Below are 21,520 nucleotides of genomic sequence, written 5' to 3'. Positions count from 1 at the left end.
CTCACATACAAATATTGAAGATCTTTGCTCCTTCTCAACTTTGTGGTAATGTTATTTTCATAAAATACAACCAATAGTATGTTAATGTTTGTTTTTGCAAATGTGTTTATTCTGTAAAGGAATGAGTTAAATGTTTAAAATTGTTTAAACTATTAAAATGACTGGTTAATAGTGCTATAATGAATTGCAATGTCAGCACCATTTTTTTTCCTGCAATTTCAAATGCACTTGTTTTAATAAATAAATACAGCGTTTTAAAAGCATACACAATCTGTGTAAAAATATTAGTCTGTGGTTAAAAGGACTTGAAAGGACTCGAAACTCAAAATGCAGGACTTGGGACTTGACTTGAGACTTTCTAGTCTTGACTTTGGACTTGACTCGGGACTTGCCTGTCTTGACTCGGGACTTGACTCGAGACTTGAGGGCAAAGACTTGAGACTTACTTGTGACTTGCAAAGCAATGACTTGGTCCCACCTCTGAAATGTGGAAATACTGTCAAAGCGCTTTGAGTACCTTGAAGGTAGAAAAGCGCTATACAAGTACAACCCATTTATCATTTATCATTTAAGTTATGGAAAAAAGTGCCAACATGGCACTGCAATATTTATTAATGAAGTCACAAAGTGCATTATTTTTTTTACATGCCTCAAAACAGCATCTTGGAATTTGGGATATGCTCTCCCTGAGATAATCCTGATACCCACTACAACTATGGGAAATACTATACTTTGACTTTCACAAAGTCTAAGTCACTTATTCTTTTTTTTTTTTAAACATGCCTCAAAACAACAGCTACAAAAACAATGAAGGCACACAGCTTCAGTCCAGAGTATACTAAAGTAATAAAGTAAACAATAACATAGTCTTCATTTAGTGCAAGACTGCCTGGCATACTGTATAACAGGAAATTATAAACTGGGCTCAATCTGCTCTGCTCTAAAATATTTGTATGAGTAACACAAATGTGCTGCAAGCTAGTGGTGAGTGCTTGAAGTGGCCTAGCAGTCAGCCAGAGCTTCTGAAATGCTGCATTGAGACAGGGCATCTCCGTTCACTGCAAGCTGCAAAGTGTGCGCCATGCAGGGCAGACTAGCCACACCAAACTCCACCGTAGCTTTTTCCATACTGCGTGCGTTGTCCCTGACCACAACGTGAGCTTTCGCCCCGGGGTGGTTTTTGTTGTATTTTAGTATTTTCTCTGCGGAGTCTTTAAGCGACAACTGTGTGGTACTACTTTTTTTCGGTGTTTGCTTTTCATCCATCTTTCGCTTGTATTCATCGTGTATCTCCTTATGATTCTTGAAGAGGTGGGAGATCAAATTGCTCGTATTAAAGGAAGACGTCTTGGTTCCTCCTCGCATAACCAACTTTTTGCAGCCATTGCAAATTGCCAGTTTTTTATCCGTCAGACACACTTTAAAATAATCCCAAACCAAAGACATGGTGTCGTTAGTCTGTCACCGAGCTCGCTGGCTTGTTAGCCATGGCTGCAGCACTGGCAACAACACACTCTTGTTATTGTTATGCTCCGCTCGCGGCGGTTTGATGAGGTCATCAAGCGTTGCCAGTAAACCTCTCAATGCTGCAGTCGTCAACTCCTGTGTTTTGTGTGGGACCGGGGAGAGGGGAGGGGCTTCTGACTGGGTTTATATCCGTGTTTTACCGGATATGTACCGCTCCGTACAACGACGTTTTAAAAAGTCATTAATTTTACTTTTTGAAACCGATACCGATAATTTCCGATATTACATTTTAAAGCATTTATCGGCCGGTAATATCGGCAGGCCGATATTATCGGACATATCTAATGAAAAGCGCTTTGTAAATAAAGTTTGATTTGATTTTATTTAATGTTGTGATATACATATATTTTACCAAATTAATTAACTTAAATTAGTTTTATTTTCTACAAATTAGAATGTTTTAAAATTGTATCACCTACCTGTGTGAAAGCTGACTCGCAGAGGTGTGGAAAGTTTTGCAGATTGGTACCACTTCCTTTTGCTCATCTTCTTTCATCTCCAGCGGCTTCAGGAAAGAGATGGCTACCCGCTGTAGAGCCTCCTCTGGCCAAGGCTGTCAGGATGCAGAGATAAAAAATGTACAATAGAGGCATACAATTTCATACAGCTGGTAAAGAAAAGAGTACCTTACCAAAGGTGACCTTTTTTATATTTCATTACTATTTACCATTAAGCATAGAGTAGATTTGATCAATAATATTTAGTACCTGGAACCAATTAATGGTGCAACAGTTAATAAGAGAAGGAAATTGTCGCAGGCGATTACGAAAGGCTTCACCAATTGGACTGAAGGCCACAATAATGTGAAGGTTCTCTTTGCAGCGTGCCACAAAGAAGGAGAACAGAGTCAAAGGGCTCAACTCTACACTCCTATTCCTCCCTTGGGCAATGGGGCGTAATGTCTGGAAAGAGAAAGAGAGAAGTAAGATTAATTGTCAAACTGCAACTATTCATTGATTAAATCAGTTAATTTGATTAGAAAAAACTTTTGATTTTGTATGTTGTTGCTTCATGGATTTGTTTAATGACTTTAAAATACATACAATTTCGACCAAATAGAGTGCCCGGAACTAAAAATATGCGGACATTATTTCCGCAGGACTGCTGCAATAGAGCGCACATGACAGCAATGGTGTCATCAATCTCACTAGATACTGTTTAGCTGCGTACCTACGGCAAGCCTATTCTCGTTAGGAAAAAGTGCCATTGTTGTAGTTGTCACGGAAAAAAACAACAACTAAAAATATGCGGACATTATTTCCGCAGGACTGCTGCAATAGAGCGCACATGACAGCAATGGTGTCATCAATCTCACTAGATACTGTTTAGCTGCGTACCTACGGCAAGCCTATTCTCGTTAGGAAAAAGTGCCATTGTTGTCGTTGTCACGGAAAAAAACAACAAGGATCAGGTTAATATGTAGATGGTCTCACCATCACCCCCAAACAACGAACAAAATAGAACAGCTAAGCACAAGAGCAACTGACATTAGAGAGAAGGTCATGAAGTCCTGGGAGACCTCAGCATCCTCCTGCTTGGCAATGCTAAAGAAAGAGGCACCATCGGAATCCCTACTTGGTGATGCCAACACAACATTGATAAGTATCCCTAACAAGAACATCACCGAGATCATAAAACGGCATCAGTCATTCCTTGAGATGCTTGGCTACAAGATAAACACAAACAGCCAGAAGAAGCAAGGACAACATCTATGGAAGAGAAGGCTAGAAGCAAAAATGATCAAGATAAAAAGCTGGAGAGCATCAGGGCCCGAAATTATTCACAACTACTGGCTTGAGAAACTAATTACAATCCATTAATGACTGGCAGCACAAATGACCTAGCTACTACATCAGGGACACACCCAGAGTGGCTAACTCAAGGTCGGACAGTCCTCATCATGAAAGACCCCCCAAAAAATGAACAGTACCATCAAACTACTGACCTTTCTCAGCACCATAGGTAAGCTCCTATTAGGCATCATAGCAGCCAAAGTGAGTAGGCCCATGATCGATACATGAGCAGCGCACAAAAGGGCATTGACAATAACACCAGGGGAGCCAAACACCAGCTGCTTGCCTAACACTGTAACACCAGTAGACTACAACACAAATGTCAAACTCAAGGTAATTTTCAGTGGCACGCGAAAGCCTGGAAACAATGTGTCAATTAGGCATTTAATTTTTCTAATTCATGTATCTTAATTTTGACAGAAAAAAAAGTAATGCATTCAGTTTGAGACCACAAAAAATACCTCAAGCAACAGTAAGAACATAAGAACACATAAGGCGCACAAAAACTACAGACTTGCAACGGGGGGTTGGGGGTATCCAGTCCAAAGCTGTAGCCAACAAGGTGCTGCTCTGTAAGCCATCATACCACAAAGGGTTAAAACAGCGAAGGCGTGGTGTGGGGGTATGTGACTAAATGTGTATGTCAATGAGTGCATGTTTTGTCTATACACCTGGAGGGCGCTCTGCTCGGCATCCCCGAACAGAGTCAACTTCCCAAATGTCTTTGATGACTGGGGGAGGGATTTTTCAAAGCATCTTTCACAACAAGATAGTCTGAACTTAATTGAAACACTTTTCAAATCTATTTATACATTAGCTGAACTTAAATACCGTCTTTTCATTTTGGCTTCTGATTCCAAAACAAGTTTCCCTTTACTTTGTTGGTAAACAAAGATCATAATCAACTTAAGCGCAATAGTGTAATAATCAGTCCCTTTTTTTGGAGGCTTTTAGTGATTGTTGCAGCCCAAAAGAAGAAGATGATCTTGAGGGTCACATGTAAAACGTATGTACAGCAAAATTTAGTCTCTGCATTTCACGTATTCTCTCTTGGGGAGCAGTGGGCAGCAATTAAGTAGAGCCTGTGAAATGTATCTGGCTCGTCGTGGTCCAGCTTCTCGGTTTGATTAGCGAACATTTCGATGATTTGCCAAAATGTGGGGGGGAATTGCGTGGATTAGACAAAGATGCAAGGTCGGGCATAATTTGCAGCAATTTGATTAACTGGCATGAATCGGCGCAATTCGCAAAATCCTAGAAAGACTGATTAAGCTCAGGAAAGTTACAGGCCCACAGGCATCAGTTCCAGGCTACTCAGAGAATGTGTAAACCAGTTAACTGGTGAGGTCCAGTACATTTTTAACCTGAGCCTCAGTCTGGAAAAAGTCCCCTCAGTAGCTCCTTAAGCATTACACTGTTACATCCATAGTGCAAGGAGCGTGACCGCAGATCTTTTCTACCCACGGCCATAAGTCTTTAACGACACACTTATGTCATCTGCTTTTTTCTTAGTGTGCAATATGGGTGTTAAGATATTGTTTTTGTTTAATTATTTATCAATACATAGTGTAATCGTTAGTGTGCAATATGTACAAAACCCAAAACCAGTGAAGTGGCACGTTGTGTAAATCGTAAATAAAAAAGGAATCCAATTATTTGCAAATCATATATTCAACCCATATTCAAATGAATACACTTCAAATACAAGATACTTAATGTTCGAACTAGTAAACGTTGTTATTATTTGCAAATATTAACTCATTTGGAATTTGATGCCTGCAACATGTTTCAAAAAAGCTGGCACAAGTGGCAATAAAGACTGAGAAAGTTGTCGAATGTTCATCAAACACTTATTTGGAACATCCCACAGGTGAACAGGCTAATTGGGAACAGGTGGGTGCCATGATTGGGTAAAGCAGCTTCCATGAAATGCTCATTTTTCTCATTCCCAAACAAGGATGGTTGGTGCGAGGGTCACCACTTTGTGAACAAATGCGTGAGCAAATTGTCGAACAGTTTAAGAACAACATTTCTCAACCAGCTATTGCAAGGAATTGAGGGATTTCACCATCTACGGTCTGTAATATCATCAAAAGGTTCAGAGAATCTGGAGAAATCAATGTATGTAAACGTTAGGGCTGGGCGATATGGCCTTTTATTAATATCTCAATATTTTTGGGCCATGTCACGATACACGATATACAGTATATCTGGATATTTTGCCTTAGCCTTGAATTAACACTTGATACATATAATCACAGCAGTATGATGATTCTATGTGTCTACATTAAACCATTCTTGTTCATACTGCATTAATATATGCTCATTTTAAACTTTCATGCAGAGAGAGAAATCACAACTAAGTCAATTTAGCAAAAATGTATTTATTAAACAGTTATTAAGCTGTGGCACAAACATTCATGCCATTTCCAAAACAGAAAGTGCAAGATTTTCAGAGACATTTTAAAACAAGCTATTAGTGCACTTTTGTGCATGATGTCACTAAGATGACATATCAAAACAACACTAAAATTAAAGTGCACTTTTTGTACAGAACGCCACTACAATAGTTTAAAACAAATAAAGTGCACGTTTGTGCATAATGTCACACAAGATATTTCAAAAACTGTCAAATAAAAATGAGCTGCATAATAGGATATCAAATAGTGTATGTTGTTTGTTCTGTAGTAGGTTCCTGCGGACGTTATCTCCTTCGGTTGTTGATTTTTTTTTCATACGGTGTTGATCTGGAAATTGTTGCTTCGGCATTTTGTTGGTGTGGCACCGAACGGAGATGTTGACATGCAGTTTCAAGCACTCTTCAATCTCTAGCGGGTGACTTTTCAAATGATGCTACGAATTAGCAGTGCTGCTACTTTTTGTAGCAACGCTTTTGCCGCATAATTGTTCAGCATATTCCCGCTTGAAGCCAAACCACCGCCAGACGATGCACCCTGTGCTGTTTTTCTTGGGAATTAATTCTTCCTCCATTTGTTACCAGATTCGCACCTTTTCTCTCTCGTATTACCACCCGCACCGCACCATTAGCATCACAGCTAATGTTACCCATGTAGCTACCTCTATGCTCGGGAAAGCCGTGTGACGTTGCTCACGTGACGTGTGTAAGAAGGTGCGCTTGTTTATGTCTCTGTGAAAAGGAGAGACAAGAAAGAGTGGGAAACGCATGCAGTGTAATGCCCGCAACTAAAAGCAACTGTGTAAGAACATATACTTGACTATCACGATATAGTCATTTTCTATATTGCACAGAGACAAACCTGCGATATATCGAGTATATCTCCCAGCCCGAGTAAACGTAATAAACATTGAATGCCCGAGACCGTCGATCCAGTACTGAATCAAAAAGCGACCTCAGTGTGTAAAGGATATCACCACATGGGCTCAGGAACACTTCAGAAAACCACTGTCAGTAACTACAGTTGGTCGCTACATCTGTAAGTGCAAGTTAAAACTCTACTATGCAAAGCCAAAGCCATTTATCAACAACACCGCGCAACGCCGATGGCTTTGCTGGCCCCAGAGCTCATCTAAGATGGACTGGTGCAAAGTGGAAAAGTGTTCTGTGGTCTGACGAGTCCACATTTCAAATTGTTTTTGGAAACTGTGGACGTTGTGTCCTCTGGACCAAAGAGGAAAATAACCATCCGGATTGTTATGGGCACAAAGTTCAAAAGCTAGCATCTGTGATGGTATAGGGGTGTATTAGTGCCCAAGACATGGGTAACTTACACATCTGTGAAGGCACCATTAATGCTGAATGGTACATACAGGTTTTGGAGCAACATATATTGCCATCCAAGCAACGTATTTTTCATGGACGCACCTGCTTATTTTACCAAGACAATGCCAAGCCACATTCTGCACGTGTTACAACAGTGTGGCTTCGTAGTAAAAGAGTGCAGGTACTAGACTGGCCTGTAGTCCAGACCTGTCTCCCATTGAAAATGTGTGGCGCAATATGAAGCGTAAAATACGACAACTGAGACTCTGGACTGTTGAACAAATTAAGCTATACATTAAGTAAGAATCAATCAATCAATCTTTATTTATACAGCCCTAAATCACAAGTGTCTCAAAGGGCTGCACAAGCCACAACGACATCCTCGGTACAGAGCCCACATAAGGGCAAGGAAAACTCACCCCAGTGGGACGTCAATGTGAATGACTATGAGAAACCTTGGAGAGGACCGCATATGTGGGTAACCCCCCCCCCCCCCCCCCCCCCCCCTCTCTAGGGGAGACCGAAAGCAATGGATGTCGAGTGGGTCTGACATAATATTGTGAAAGTCCAGTCTATAGTGGATCTAACATTTTAGAAAGTGGTTTGACAGCTCACTTACTGACAGGAACAACATCACCAGTACAGAGAAGCAGACAGAGGAGTGGCTGAGGAGGATTGAAAAATCAGGACTCCCTGGTAAATTTAAAATATGGCTCTACCAACATGGACTGTTACCAAGACTCATGTGGCTGTTGACGGTGTATGACATCCCTATGATATGCATAGAAGGAGTGGAGAGAAAGATCAATAATTACTTCAGAAAATGGCTGGGAATCCCTCCAAGCTTCACATCAGTAGGCCTCTACATAAGATCAGGACAGCTCCAGCTTCCCTTGTCATCCGTGGTGGAGGAATTCAAGGTAGCAAAGTGCAGAGTCTTAATGACATACAGAGACTCCCAGGACGAACAAGTCAGACACGCAGGCGTCACTACGAGATCAGGACGCAAGTGGGCAGCTGACACATCTGTTGCACAAGCTGAGCGCATGTTGAGGCTACGTGACATCATAGGAACGCCATGCACAGGAAGACAAGGTCTTGGAACTTCCCATGTCCAACAGTGGAGTAAGGCAGAACCCAGGGAAAGAAGAGCTATGATCCAGGAGGAAGTACGAAACCTGGAAGAGGAAGGTCGGAAATCAAGAGCAGTGGAACTAGCGTCCCAGGGAGCCTGGACCAAATGGGACCTCCATAAGAGAAAGATCACGTGGGCAGATCCATGGAAGCTGGAACCATTCCGCATCTTTCTTGCTGAGATCAGTGTATGACACACTCCCGACTCCAACAAACTTGCACAGATGGGGCATGAGAGAGGATCCACTATACACGCTTTGCGGGCAGAAGGGTACCATGGCGCACATCCTATCAGGGTGTAAAACAGCACTCACCCAAGGGAGATACAGATGGCGTCATGAGCAGCAGAGATGCAAGTAACGGCAACCACAAGGGAGAACAAGATCAATCCAGTTTGTGAGGGAGGGAGAAAAGCCACCAAACACAGCAACATCAAGGAAGAACCTATTGCAAATGGCCCGTTCTTGGGACATGAAGGTAGACCTGGGAGGAAGGCTGCAGTTCCCCCAGGTTGTCCAGACAACCCTGAGACCGGATGAGGTGCTGTGGTCTGAAGAGGCAAAGAAGATAATTCTCATAGAACTCACAGTCCCATGGACTCCATCACTCAGGCTTTTGAGTTTTTACAAGCTGCTTTTGATGTCATCCAGGCTCGCTTATTTAATCTTAAATTGGTTTTAAATACAGATAAAAGCAAGGTAATGGTTTTCTCTCATTCAAGGGTGCTACTGGAAAATATTCCAAATATTGTAACATCAAATGGAAACCCTATAGAGCAGGTCTTAAATTACAAGTACTTGGGTTTTACTCTTGATAAGGAGCTTTCATTTAAAGCCCATATTAACAACTTGGTCTCTAAGCTTAGGGTAAAGCTTGGTTTCTTTTTTAAAAATAAAAACTGCTTCTCTCTTAAAGTCAGAAAGAAATTGGTGACAGCAACTATCTTGCCTGTAATTGATTATGGAGACGTGCTTTATTTTAGTGCTTCATCTAAATGCCTCCAGTCCTTGGACACTGTTTTTCATTCAGCACTAAGATTTGTTACTGGCTGTCGTAGTCTCACCCACCATTGTCAACTGTATATGAAGTCAGACTTATCTTCATTGAGTGCACACAGATACACACATTGGCTGACTTTAATTTATAAGGCTCTTTTAGGTTTAATACCTCCATACTTGTGTACTCTGTTACAAAGAAAAAGCAGCTCTTACGCAATACGTTCTAACAATTTGTATGTTTTAACTGTTCCTCATGTACGGACTGAATTTGGCAAAAGAGCTTTTGGCATTGCTGCCCCTATGGCATGGAATGAATTGCAGACGAAACTGAAACTTACAGAACTACTTCCATTTGGAGCCTTCCGTTCTGTCCTGAGGGACAAACAGCGAGAGACGTTTGCACAGTGCCTGTGTTTTTAAAGATGTAAATCTCTGTTGTTTTACAGTTCTCTTATGTATTTTAAAATGTATGTCTTAATGTATTTATTTTGAAACTGCTCTGTGACATGTGCTGTTGACCTCTTGGCCAGGTCACCCTTGTGAAAGAGATCTTGATCTCAATGGGTTTTCTTATCTGGTTAAATAAAGGTTCTACAGTCCCATGGGAAGAAGGGTTCAACCAAGCCTTCGAAAGGAAAAGTGCCTAATACCAGGACCTTTTGAATGACTGCAGGGGAAAAGGATGGCAGGCATGGCTGTTCCCGGTCGAGGTCAGCTGCAGAGGATTCCCTGCTCAGTGGGTATGGAGAATGCTCACAGCCTTGGGAATAACAGGGAAGGAGAGAAAGACAGCAGCTCGCAGGATGGGGGAGGCAGCAGAGAGAGTCTCTTGCTGGTTATAGAGCAGGAGAGACGAGATGAGCTGGAAGCCAGGAGGAGGAAATAGGCAGTGACTTGGCCACCACTGCCGGCCCACCAGCGGTAGGGTGTTATGGTTCAGGGTCGAAACACCCAATGACCGCTGGATACCATCTGATGATATCAAGTCCTCCTGGCCAAGGCTCCATTCACCTAAGGTGAATGAAGAGGAAAGCATCTCCGGATGTAATATAATCAGTGAAAGTCCAGTCCATAGTGGATCTAACATAATAGTGAGAGTCCAGTCCATAGTGGGGCCAGCAGGTAACCATCCCGAGCGGAGACGGGTCAGCAGCGCAGAGATGTCCCCAACTGATGCACAGGCGAGCGGTCCAACCCGGGTCCCGACTCTGGACAGCTAGCACTTCATCCATGGCCACCGGACCTGTGTGTCCCCCCCCCCTCCACAAGAGAGAGGAGGGCAGAGGATAAAATAAAATAAACGGCAAATCAACTGGTCTAAAAAGGGGGTCTATTTAAAGGCTAGAGTATACAAATGAGTTTTAGGATGGGACTTGAATGCTTCTACTGAGGTAGCATCTCTAACTGTTACCGGAAGGGCATTCCATAGTACTGGAGCACGAATAGAAAACGCTCTATAGCCCGCAGACTTTTTTTGGGCTCTGGGAATCACTAATAAGCCGGAGTTCTTTGAACACAGATTTCTTGCCGGGACATACGGTACAATACAATCGGCAAGATAGGCTGGAGCTAGACCGTGTAGTATTTTATACGTAAGTAGTAAAACCTTAAAGTCACATCTTAAGTGCACAGGAAGCCAGTGCAGGTGAGCCAGTATAGGCGTAATATGATCAAACTTTCTTGTTCTTGTAAAAAGTCTAGCAGCCGCATTATGTACCAACTGTAATCTTTTAATGCTAGACATAGGGAGACCCGAAAATAATACGTTACAGTAATCGAGACGAGACGTAACGAATGCATGAATAATGATATCAGCGTCGCTCGTGGACAAAATGGAACGGATTTTAGCGATGTTACGGAGATGAAAGAAGGCCGTTTTAGTAACACTCTTAATGTGTGACTCAAACGAGAGAGTTGGGTCGAAGATATTACCCAGATTCTTTACCCAGTCGCCTTGTGTAATTGTTTGGTTGTCAAATGTTAAGGTGGTATTATTAAATAAATGTCGGTGTCTAATAGGACCGATAATCAGCATTTCCGTTTTCTTGGCGTTGAGTTGCAAAAAGTTAGCGGACGTCCATTGTTTAATTTCATTAAGACACGCCTCCAGCTGACTACAATCCGGCGTGTTGGTCAGCTTTAGGGGCATGTAGAGTTGGGTGTCATCAGCATAACAGTGAAAGCTAACACCGTATTTGCGTATGATGTCGCCTAGCGGCAGCATGTAAATCCTGAGGACTGCAGGGCCAAGAACCGAACCCTGGGGAACTCCGCACGCTACCTTAACATAGTCCGATGTCACATTGTTATGGGAGACGCACTGCATCCTGTCAGTAAGATAAGAGTTAAACCAAGACAAGGCTAAGTCTGAATGGGAAAGAATTCCACCTGAAAAGCTTCAAAAATTGGTCTCTTCAGGTCCCAAACATTTACCGAGGGTTGTTAAAAGGAAAGGCCATGTAACACAATGGTAAAAGTGCCCTTGTGCAAACTTTGTTGCAATGTGTTGCTGCCATTAAATTCTAAGTTAATGATAATTTGCAAAAAAAATAAAGTTTTTCGGTTCGAACATTAAATATCTTGTCTTTGCAGTGTATTCAATTGAATATAAGTTGAAAAGGATTTGCAAATAATTGTATTCTGTTTTTATTTACGATTTACACAATGTGCCAACTTCACTGGTTTTGGGTTTTATATAATTTATTACTAATTTTTAGTTTTTTATTACGTTTTACTTTTTTATTGCATGTAAAAAGCTGCACTGCAACTGCCTACTCAATACAATCAGATTTTTTTCCAGCTGAGTGTTACCTCCATGTAAAATGTGTACGTTAGTAAACCTCACTCCTTGACAACCTCAAGAGAAGTGCTGGCTATCAGGTTGATAGCCCGGGCTTTTACCTTGGTAGATAGCACGCTCGTCATCTCTCATGCCGAATGTACCAGGTTTGAGTCCCTGGTGGAACAGAAGGAACGCAGGGACTGAACCAGGTGGGTTATAGTGGTGCCGTGACTTGGGTGGAAGTGAGGTTTAGGGGGCTGAGTGTATAATGAAGGTCAGCCAGTGTGGCTAGGCCATGTGTACATTAATAAACCTCACTCCCTGACAACCTCAAGAGCACTGCTGGCTATCGAACTGATAGCCCGGGCTTTCAGCTTCGTAGCTAGAACGCTCGTAATCTCTCATACCGAACGTCGCAGGTACGAGTCCCGGGCAGAACAGAAGGATGGCATAGACAGAAGTTAATGACCTGGGTGAGAGTAAGGTTTAGGGGGTGAGTGTATTACAGAGACCAGCCAGTGTGGCTGGGCCATGTACACATAGCCCAGGCTTTTAGCTCAATAGCTAGCACGCTTGTCTCACATGCCGAACGTCCCAGATTCAAGTCCCAGGCAGGAAAAAAAAGAAAGCAGGGACGGAATCAGGTGGGTAACATAACTGCCATAGTTTTAATGTTATTAACGTTTTGTTATTATTCACATCCATAGCCATGTGCGGATGGATACTGACACACCCATAATTAAAAAAAACAAAAAAAACAAGTTAAAGTTAAAGTACCAATGATTGTGTGGTGAAATTTGTCCTCTGCATTTGACCCATCCCCGTGATCACCCCCTGGGAGGTGAGGGGAGCAGTGGGCAGCAGCGTAGCCGCGCCCGGGAATTATTTTTGGTGATTTAACCCCCAATTCCAACCCTTGATGCTGAGTGCCAAACAGGGAGGTAATGGGTCCCATTTTTATAGTCTTTGGTATGACCCGGCCGGGGTTTGAACTCACAACCTACCGATCTCAGGGCGGACACTCTAACCACTAGGCCACTAAATAGGTAATTACCTCTGATACCCGATCTAGTTTCAAATTAAAATATGGATACTTTGATACATCAATATACATCAGTAATCTGAGGTGCATGTATGTCATTAATAGGAACAGAGTGAAAAGTAACAAAATTATTGAGAGCTTGTTTAACTTATATGCAATTTGTGGGAACTACTTTTGTTCAAGCCTGGGGAAGTGTGTAATGCGTAAAAGCAGCGGACACTCAGTCAGATATTCAGTCTGGCTGATCGTAAACAGATTATGTGTGGATCGATTTCTCTCTCTTTCACTCTCCCCCGCTCCTGTTCAGTCAGGTAAACTTTGCCACTCCTCCTCCCTGCTTTGCCAAAGACTGACTTCCATCCATCCATTTTCTACCGCTTGTCCCTTTTTTTAATGGTATTTATTATTTTTTTTATATTTTTTAATTTTCAGAAAAGTGATTTTTTTCTTAACAATTGTGTATAGTACAATCTAATAAGGGAATACTTGTGTGGAGGGGGCGTGGTCGGCGCGTCTCCTGCAGGAAGGGCGTGTGCAGGAGCCGGCTACGAAGCAGCTGACAGGTGAGTGGATTTCCCAGCTGAAGCGGGTTATCTAATCAACTGTCTCCCTTATTAGGGGTGCCCGAGGCCATGATGGGGGCGGAGAGCAGAGAGAAGAGAAGAAGCACATGCGAGCGAGCGAGAAAGATCTGAAAAGACATCAATAAAAGACTTGTTGAACCCTGGACTGGAGGTCCCCTCAATCCGACACGCCACAGCGAACCCACACAGGCAGAGACCACGACAACTGGCGCCCAACTGGCGCCCAACTGGCGCCCAACTGGCCTGTGGCTGGGAAAAATAAATAAATAAATAATTTGTCGGAACACAACCCCCTGACAGCGCTAGGGCAGGTACTGGCGGACGTGGCAGCGGCGAACCACCAACAGATGGAGGCGGTCCACCAACAAATGGCCCAGCAAGGCCAAATCCTGCAGGCGATGGCCGGCCTGATGGGAGCGGCACCACCACCAGGTCCAGCGACCTCCATGCAGCGCATGGCGGAGGCCGAAGACCCCCAGGCCTTCCTCGACATCTTCGAGGCCACGGCAGTGTCGTGCGGGTGTCCTGAAGAGGAATGGGGGGTGCGCTTGCTACCGCTGCTGGCAGGGGAAGCACAGCGGGCAGCGCTTAGCCTACCGGCGGCCTCCCGGTTGCACTTCCCGGACTTGAGAAGGGCAATACTGGACCGGGTCGGCAGCACAGCGGAGGACCACCGACGCCGGTTCCGGGCGCTGCGGCTGGGACCAGAAGACCGCCCGTTCGCGCTCGGGCAGCAACTCCGAAATGCGGCGACCCGGTGGCTGCACCCGACAACGAGCGACAACCCAATGCTGGAGCTCATCCTGCTGGAGCAATTCCTGGAGGCCATTCCCGCGTGGACATCAGCGTGGGTCAGATACCACCGCCGACGCGACCTGACAGCGGCGGTGACGCTGGCCGAGGACCACCTGGCGGTGCACCGGGAAGCACGGCGGGAGCAGGTGACCCCGAGGACGGCCGAGTACCCCGTGCCAGCCCAGCGCAGACAACATGCGCAGCAGGAGGAAGCGGCGGCACTGGTTCCGCGACACCGTCCGGCAGACGCGGCCTCGACCCGCTACCAGGTTTCCACACACCCCATAACAACGCGGCACAGGACACGCCAATGGCAACAGACAACTTCACTAGGGGGGGACCCGGGGTTTTAATCTCTCCTCTGCTCCTCCTTTCTTCCAGGGTCCGGGCGCTGCTGAGATGGGGCTTCCCCCGCAGACGGCACCTGGGCAGGTGTGCTGGAGGTGCGGGCAACCCGGTCACGTGCAGCGGGAGTGCCCGCTGATGGAAGTGGGACAGGTGATGCGGGTTGTCGGCCCTCCAGCGCCCTCCCCCGATCCGGGAGAGATGTATTGTACCGGTAAGGGCACAAGGGAGTACATACCGGGCAATGGTGGATTCGGGCTGTGGGCAGTCTATGATCCACCAAAACCTGGTTCGACCTGGGGCTTTGAGGCAGGCAGCACGGGTGAAAATCAAATGTGTTAATGGGGATGTGCACGAGTACCCTGTGGTGCCAGTGGAAATTTGGTATAATGGACAAAAGCATATTGTCAAGGTTGAGGTAAGTGCGCACCTTACGCACCCCGTAATTTTGGGTACCAATTGGCCGGGGTTTAACCGTTTAGTGACACAATGTGTAGGGGTGCGTTCACGGACCGTAGGAAAGGGGAACGTCCGCGCGTTCTCAGTGGCGACGCGGGTTCATCCGACACTGCCGAGGTGGAACCGGCGGGGGCTTCGCAGGAAGCCCCCCTGTCCCCCCACTGGCACCCTACAGAGGACTTCCCCCTCGAGCAGTCCCGAGATGACACCCTGCGCATGGCCTGGGACCAGGTGGCTTCCATCGACGGTCAGCTGGTGCACCCGGCAACAGCGCGGGTATTCCCTCATTTTTCAATCATTAGGGATAGCTTATACCGGGTGAGCCGTGACACTCAGACAGGAGAGGAAATCACCCAGTTGTTGGTGCCGATTGAAGTGCGCCGCCTGGAAAACCATTTCCCGGCGGCGCACTTCAATCCCATTGCTGGCCACATGGGGTATGATAAGACACTCAATCGGGCAATGGTCCGATTCTATTGGCCGGGCATCCGGGCCGATGTGCTGCCTGCCCGGACTGCCAGCTGGTGGACCCGGCGGCCACCCCCAAGGCGCCGTTGCGCCCATTGCCACTCATGGAGGTCCCCTTCAAAATAATTGATATGGACCTCATCGGACCAATTCACCCGAGCACACAGGGATATTGTTTTGTGCTAGTCCTGGTGGATTATGCAACTCTTTATCCCGAAGCAGTGCCGCTGCGCTCCATCTCTGCAAAGAATGTAGCACAAGCGTTGTTTCAGGTCATCTCCCGGGTCGGAATCCCGAAAGATATTCTGACTGACCAGGGCACGTCCTTTATGTCACGCACGATTAAGGAACTATACGGGTTACTGGGAATTAAAGCAATCTGCACCAGCGTGTACCACCCACAAACTGACGGGCTGGTGGAGCGGCTAAATAAAACGCTGAAAACCATGATCCATAAGTTTACGCACGAGGACAAACCAAATTGCGATAAATGGCTAGAGCCACTACTGCTTGCAATGTGGGAGGTACCCCAGTCCTCCACAGGATTCTCTCCTTTTGAATTATTATACGGCAGGAAGCCGCGCGGGGTTTTGGACGTAATTAAAGAAAGCTGGGAGGAGGGTCCAAGCTCCAGCAAAAACGGAATTCAATACATTATGGACCTGCAAGCAAAACTCCACACGGTGGGGCACTTGTCACGTGAGAATTTGCTCCAGGCCCAAGAACGTCAACAGCGCTTGTATAACAGGGGGAATCAGCTCATAAAATTTTCACCGGGAGAAAAAGTGCTTCTATTAATTCCAACGTCCAGCTCGAAATTACTCGCCAGGTGGCAAGGATCCTTTGTGGTCACACAACAAGTGGGTGATGAAAAAAAAAAAAACACACAGGCAGAGAACACCACAACTTGTATTACTTGTAAGCTTTTACATTGTTTTGTTTTACTTAGTTAATAAAAAAAAAAAAGATTTGCATTTTATTGGCATTTTTATTTACTACGACTATGTGGGATCTGAACCAAGGATGCCGTTGTGGCTTGTGCAGCCCTTTGAGACACTTGTGATTTAGGGCTATATAAATACACATTGATTGATTGATTGATTGACTATTCACCCGTTTGAAAAGTTTTACAGCACAAACCAACACAAAGGTTTGGGACATTTTTGGGGAGATTTTGACAAGTGAGCGGGGCTGCGTATGAATAGTAAAACGTTAACAACATTAAAACTATAAATATTTACACACAAAAATTTTTTTACAGCACAAACCAGCACAGACGTACTACAAACGTTTGGGGAGATTTAGACAAGTGGAGGAGGTGAGGGCTGGATCACGTCACCATTCAGAAAATGTATGGAGGGGGGGGGTTGTTCCCATTGGGTTGAGTCTTTTTCTTGCCCTGATGTGGGATCTGTGCTGAGGATGTCATTGTGGCTTGTGCAGCCCTTTGAGACACTCGTGATTAAGGGCTATATAAATAAACTTTGATTGATTGATTGATGATGACTATTTTAAGTTAAACAGGACACATACGTCTGTTAAAGAAAGATGTTCATTTGTATTCTGAATTGTTTTATTTAATTGTGTTAATTTGAATAAACAAACGAGGAATTGGTAAATGTGTTTAAATGTTTGTGTGTGCGCGAAGCAAAACACTCCCCCAGAGTTTCGAACTTTTGCTGGAAAATTATCAACAAAAAAACGTTAAGCGGATCTTATTTGGAAATGTATTTTCATATCATATCATTCTTGTGTATTTACCTAATGAACGGCATGAAAAGATACCATTCTTATTTCGGAAAACATTGGATTTTCCAACAACACAGTTGCATAAAGTATGCATATACAATAGTATCATTTTAGTGTCCTACCTCAATGATTTCCTGTGTCTCATCCATAGGAAACATATTGGGCACTTCTCCTGTGTTCAGGACACTGTTTATATCTTCCAGAAATGCTTCATCTTTGATCTGAGCATCAGTGAGCAAAAAAACTATTCTTTGACCTTTCACCCCAGCACTCTTGAGCAGTTTCTGCATGATCACAGAACAGAGGCTTTTGTAAAAATGTTTTTCATCACACTCAGACACCTTGTAGCAAAAATACATAAGAGATGTAATGTGTGCAATTGATAAAACAGGGTTGTGTCTTAAATCTTAAAGCTGACCTTGAGGTCATCTCTCCACTCAACCATGCCATAGTTCTTTGAGATCTCAGGCTGGAAGAGAGTCATCTGGGAGATGAATGTGGCCAATCGAGTGATGGACTGGCGTCCACTGCCACCCACTCCTACTAGTAGGGCATTCCCTCCTGGCTGCTTCAACACACGGCTTATACGGGACAGGTGCTCCAAGACATAGCTACATCAAACACAATTTATTTAATTTTTAGCAGATTGCTGCATTAATTTGAGTTGTACATTTATTCTAAAATATTTTTTCTTCTTGAAAAAAAAAACATGTCAATGAATCAGATTGACTATACTACAATGTATAATATTTTGTTACTTTTGACTTTGTATTCCAAAAGTAATTTACCGGAAAATTACGAGATTCATACGGCTCTTATTCATCTGGTTGTATTCAACGAGACATGCCTCCACCACCTCAGCAAAACTCTCTATGGAGGTGACCTCAGCATACAGGCGCTCATCAGGCTCCATGTCAGGGTTCATATAGTCTCCAAACATTAAATTCTGCAGGTCTTGTTCCACCAACTACCATACAACATGATGAAAAATGTCAATTTCATTTTAACTCAAGAATGAAAAACAACAGATCTTAGAAAAAATTATTTGAAAAAACAATTCCACATTCTGGAAGCAATAATTTAGACAGGCCTGGGTAACTCCAACATTCTGAAAATACAGCAGGACAAATGATTTACTATCAATAAATACAAAACATGAGTCATCATACTTTACTGCCTTGTTTCAGGTGTTCAAACACTTGGATAAATGCTTCCTTGAAGTGATCCTTAAGGATGGTGTTCATGAGCAGATAGAACCAAGCACGGTCCTTGTCATCCACCAAACGGTCGTAGAAAACACGGAAAACTTCATGGACAAACAAGCGAATCATTGTGCGTTTGTTCTCCAGAGATTTGCTTTTCAACAGCAGGCAGCCTTGGATAACACGTGAGAAGTCCCGCAGGTTAAACGTGTAGTGAGACTTGGCGGGCGTCGGAAGCAAGTTCTCCATGGCTTTCTTGTAAACCTTTGTGAGGACATTCGGAGAAGTCATGTTTTATTTAGACACTATTTTATTGCAAAGGAAATATGAGATTTCTTGCAAATCTGGAGCACTCACTTCCATAGTGGCTGTCACTATTTGGGTCCCAACAGTGAAATATTCTGGAGGAAATTCGTTGTTTTTGAGATAGAACCCTACCATGCTGGAGAAGATGCGGACCATAGTCTCATCACTAAAAGAATTGATGCTGAAAATGTTGAAGTGGCGCAGGAAGCGAGATGTCACAGCATTTCTTCCACCACCAGGAGGACCCATGGCTGACATAATTTGGATGTCAATTAATTTGATGCTGGAAGTATCTTTTAAGTCATACCTGCCAGAGGACAATGTATCATTAAGATATTCTAGCCCCTTATTTTTAATGTACTCCTTATAACTAACTGCTGATAGTGGATTGCTCATACCACTTTTTGTGATCCAAAAACTGTCGAAGAAGCTCCACAGGAGGCTGAGCTCCAAATTGTTCCAGTGCTGGCATATTTACATCATCTATAAATATGATAAATTTCTTTCCCATGGGGGGACCAAACACACCCTTCCGTCTCTTATCTAATTTAGCCATAATGATGTTCTGAAAAATGCCAAGAGTGCACAATTACATAAACTCACAATAACAGAAACATTTAAAAACAAATGCTTCATTTATAGTTGTAATCTAAGTGTGCCAAATGTATGGTTTTCTTTACAGTTTAACAGCGCTTTTTTAAAGTGATGTTGACCAGAATTGTTGTTGCACTGCGATCACACTTTGTTCCAATTGACCCAGAGAAGAAAGGATGGACTTTCCAGCTACATTTGTCTAATTCCTTCATGGCGCATGCAGCCAACAGATCTTGCTATGTTTTGTTATGTTTTTTTAACATTATGTATTTGGGTAATTTTTATTTTTTCATTTTCTAGTTTTATCGATGGATTTGGAGAACAAGCTTTGAACAAACCCATTGTAAGAAAGCCACGTGTATGTATGGCAGCAAAGACACTCATATTAATCAGTGGTTTCAGCTGACCTGTGTTTGGTTAGCAGTGGTGCGGGCAGAAAAATTGACTATGAGGGGTATAAAGACATCCCTGTCCAAACTGGTCATCAACATCTCCTTCACATACACTGACTTTCCAGTGCCAGTCGGACCAGCCAAAAGCAAAGGCCTGTGCAGAGGAAGAGATTCAAGCCATTAACACAATTCAACACATTTATATGACAGACATCCAAGGCATCCATATAAGGCCCTGACTTATCCATCCATTCATCCATTGGTCCCTCTTAATATTAGGATACTAACACTCCATGGTTGATGCAAATTTCCATCAAGAAGGTGTAGCGAACTGAGTCTATGGTTGGGACAATGATGTCCTGCACTTTGGTGTTTTTGTCTCCGAGGTTGACATTTTTGATGGCGTCATTCCAGTGAACCCATTTGCCTTTTCCTTTAAACTAAACAGGTTATTAGATTACAGTAGGACTGGGATATTTGTACACATGACAAAAACTTCTGACTGACGCAATGTAGTATATTACCTCATAGAAATAATCATACACTAGACCTTTCTCATCTACTGGGCATTCCCATTTCCCCACAACTTCAGGAATTGGGTGACCCTCTATCCTTCCGCACACAACATCCCTGAGGAACTCGTTAAACTTGTCCCGGCTGTTTGAATCACAGCTGCCACCCACCGACCACACCAAGGAAAAGGAAAAGGCTGCCTGCAATCAGAAGAAAACCACATTGCATTGATAAAAAGCTAATATGTTGCTCAGGGAAAATATAAGTAACATCCGTCCATCCATCCATTTTCTACCACTTTTCCCTCTCGGGGTCGCAGGGACGTTGGAGCCTATCCAGGGGTACACCTGGGCAGAAGGCAGGGTACACCCTGAAAAAGTCACCACCTCATCGCAGGGCCAACGCAGATAGACAGACAAGCATTCACACTTGCGTATTAATAATATTCATCTTAATTGTACCATGATCCAGGTACGAATAATTTTATCGCCTGTCTCCGTCTCAAGGGGTTCAATTAGCAGCATCTCAAACAGTCTACATAAAGATGTTGTTGTGTTCCAGTTGGTTGTTGGGACAACTTCCTGTTAACGAAACAATTAATGAAAATTAAATGTACTTGTCTTTGCTTTGTTTTTTCTAAAAGAGCTGATGGTTTTGTGTTATTTACTTTGCATTTTTTACGCAGGATCCTGAAGGAAGGTGGCATCAACCAGTAAAATAGTGCTCGTAGCAGGTTGTGATGATGAATACTCTGCAGAACCTCAGGAAGTGTGTTCATCCAAGATGTAACTAAAGGCTCCCAGCCTAACTGAGATGGTTCCATGTAGATCATACCACATCGACTGACTGTGGCAGGCTGCATTATCATAGCCAAAATTAGTTCTTAAATTTTGTTTTGAATGCTAAATCTGCCAAATAGCAATGAATGTTAAATGAATTATATTTTACTCCGAACATACAGAGGCCTGTGACAGATCCATTGCTTCAAAAATCAGACTCATCTGATTGGACATCTGGATAATTTCTCCACTCATCAAACATAGCTGTGGTGTGACAGAAATCGTAACAATATACAACAACACACAAGCAAATATA

General features: G+C 43.7%; 1 protein-coding gene across 1 annotated transcript in view; it reads right to left on the bottom strand.

Moving 5' to 3' along the window:
- Positions 1-21,520, bottom strand: part of LOC133653891 (dynein axonemal heavy chain 12-like) — a 71,831-nt gene that overhangs the window by 17,759 nt on the left and 32,552 nt on the right. Inside the window, 14 exon segments of the mRNA XM_062053708.1 lie at positions 1,947-2,080; positions 2,235-2,429; positions 17,541-17,702; positions 17,837-18,029; positions 18,207-18,385; positions 18,588-18,884; positions 18,978-19,233; positions 19,325-19,491; positions 19,928-20,066; positions 20,201-20,352; positions 20,437-20,625; positions 20,887-21,006; positions 21,093-21,281; positions 21,385-21,468. Of these exon segments, the coding sequence (XP_061909692.1) occupies positions 1,947-2,080; positions 2,235-2,429; positions 17,541-17,702; positions 17,837-18,029; positions 18,207-18,385; positions 18,588-18,884; positions 18,978-19,233; positions 19,325-19,491; positions 19,928-20,066; positions 20,201-20,352; positions 20,437-20,625; positions 20,887-21,006; positions 21,093-21,281; positions 21,385-21,468 (2,456 nt within the window).

The sequence above is a fragment of the Entelurus aequoreus genome, linkage group LG07, assembly GCF_033978785.1.
Source record: "Entelurus aequoreus isolate RoL-2023_Sb linkage group LG07, RoL_Eaeq_v1.1, whole genome shotgun sequence".
Classification (NCBI taxonomy): Eukaryota; Metazoa; Chordata; class Actinopteri; order Syngnathiformes; family Syngnathidae; genus Entelurus; species Entelurus aequoreus.
Note: the sequence above shows the minus strand (reverse complement) of the source record. Positions and strands in the feature narration are given on the sequence as shown.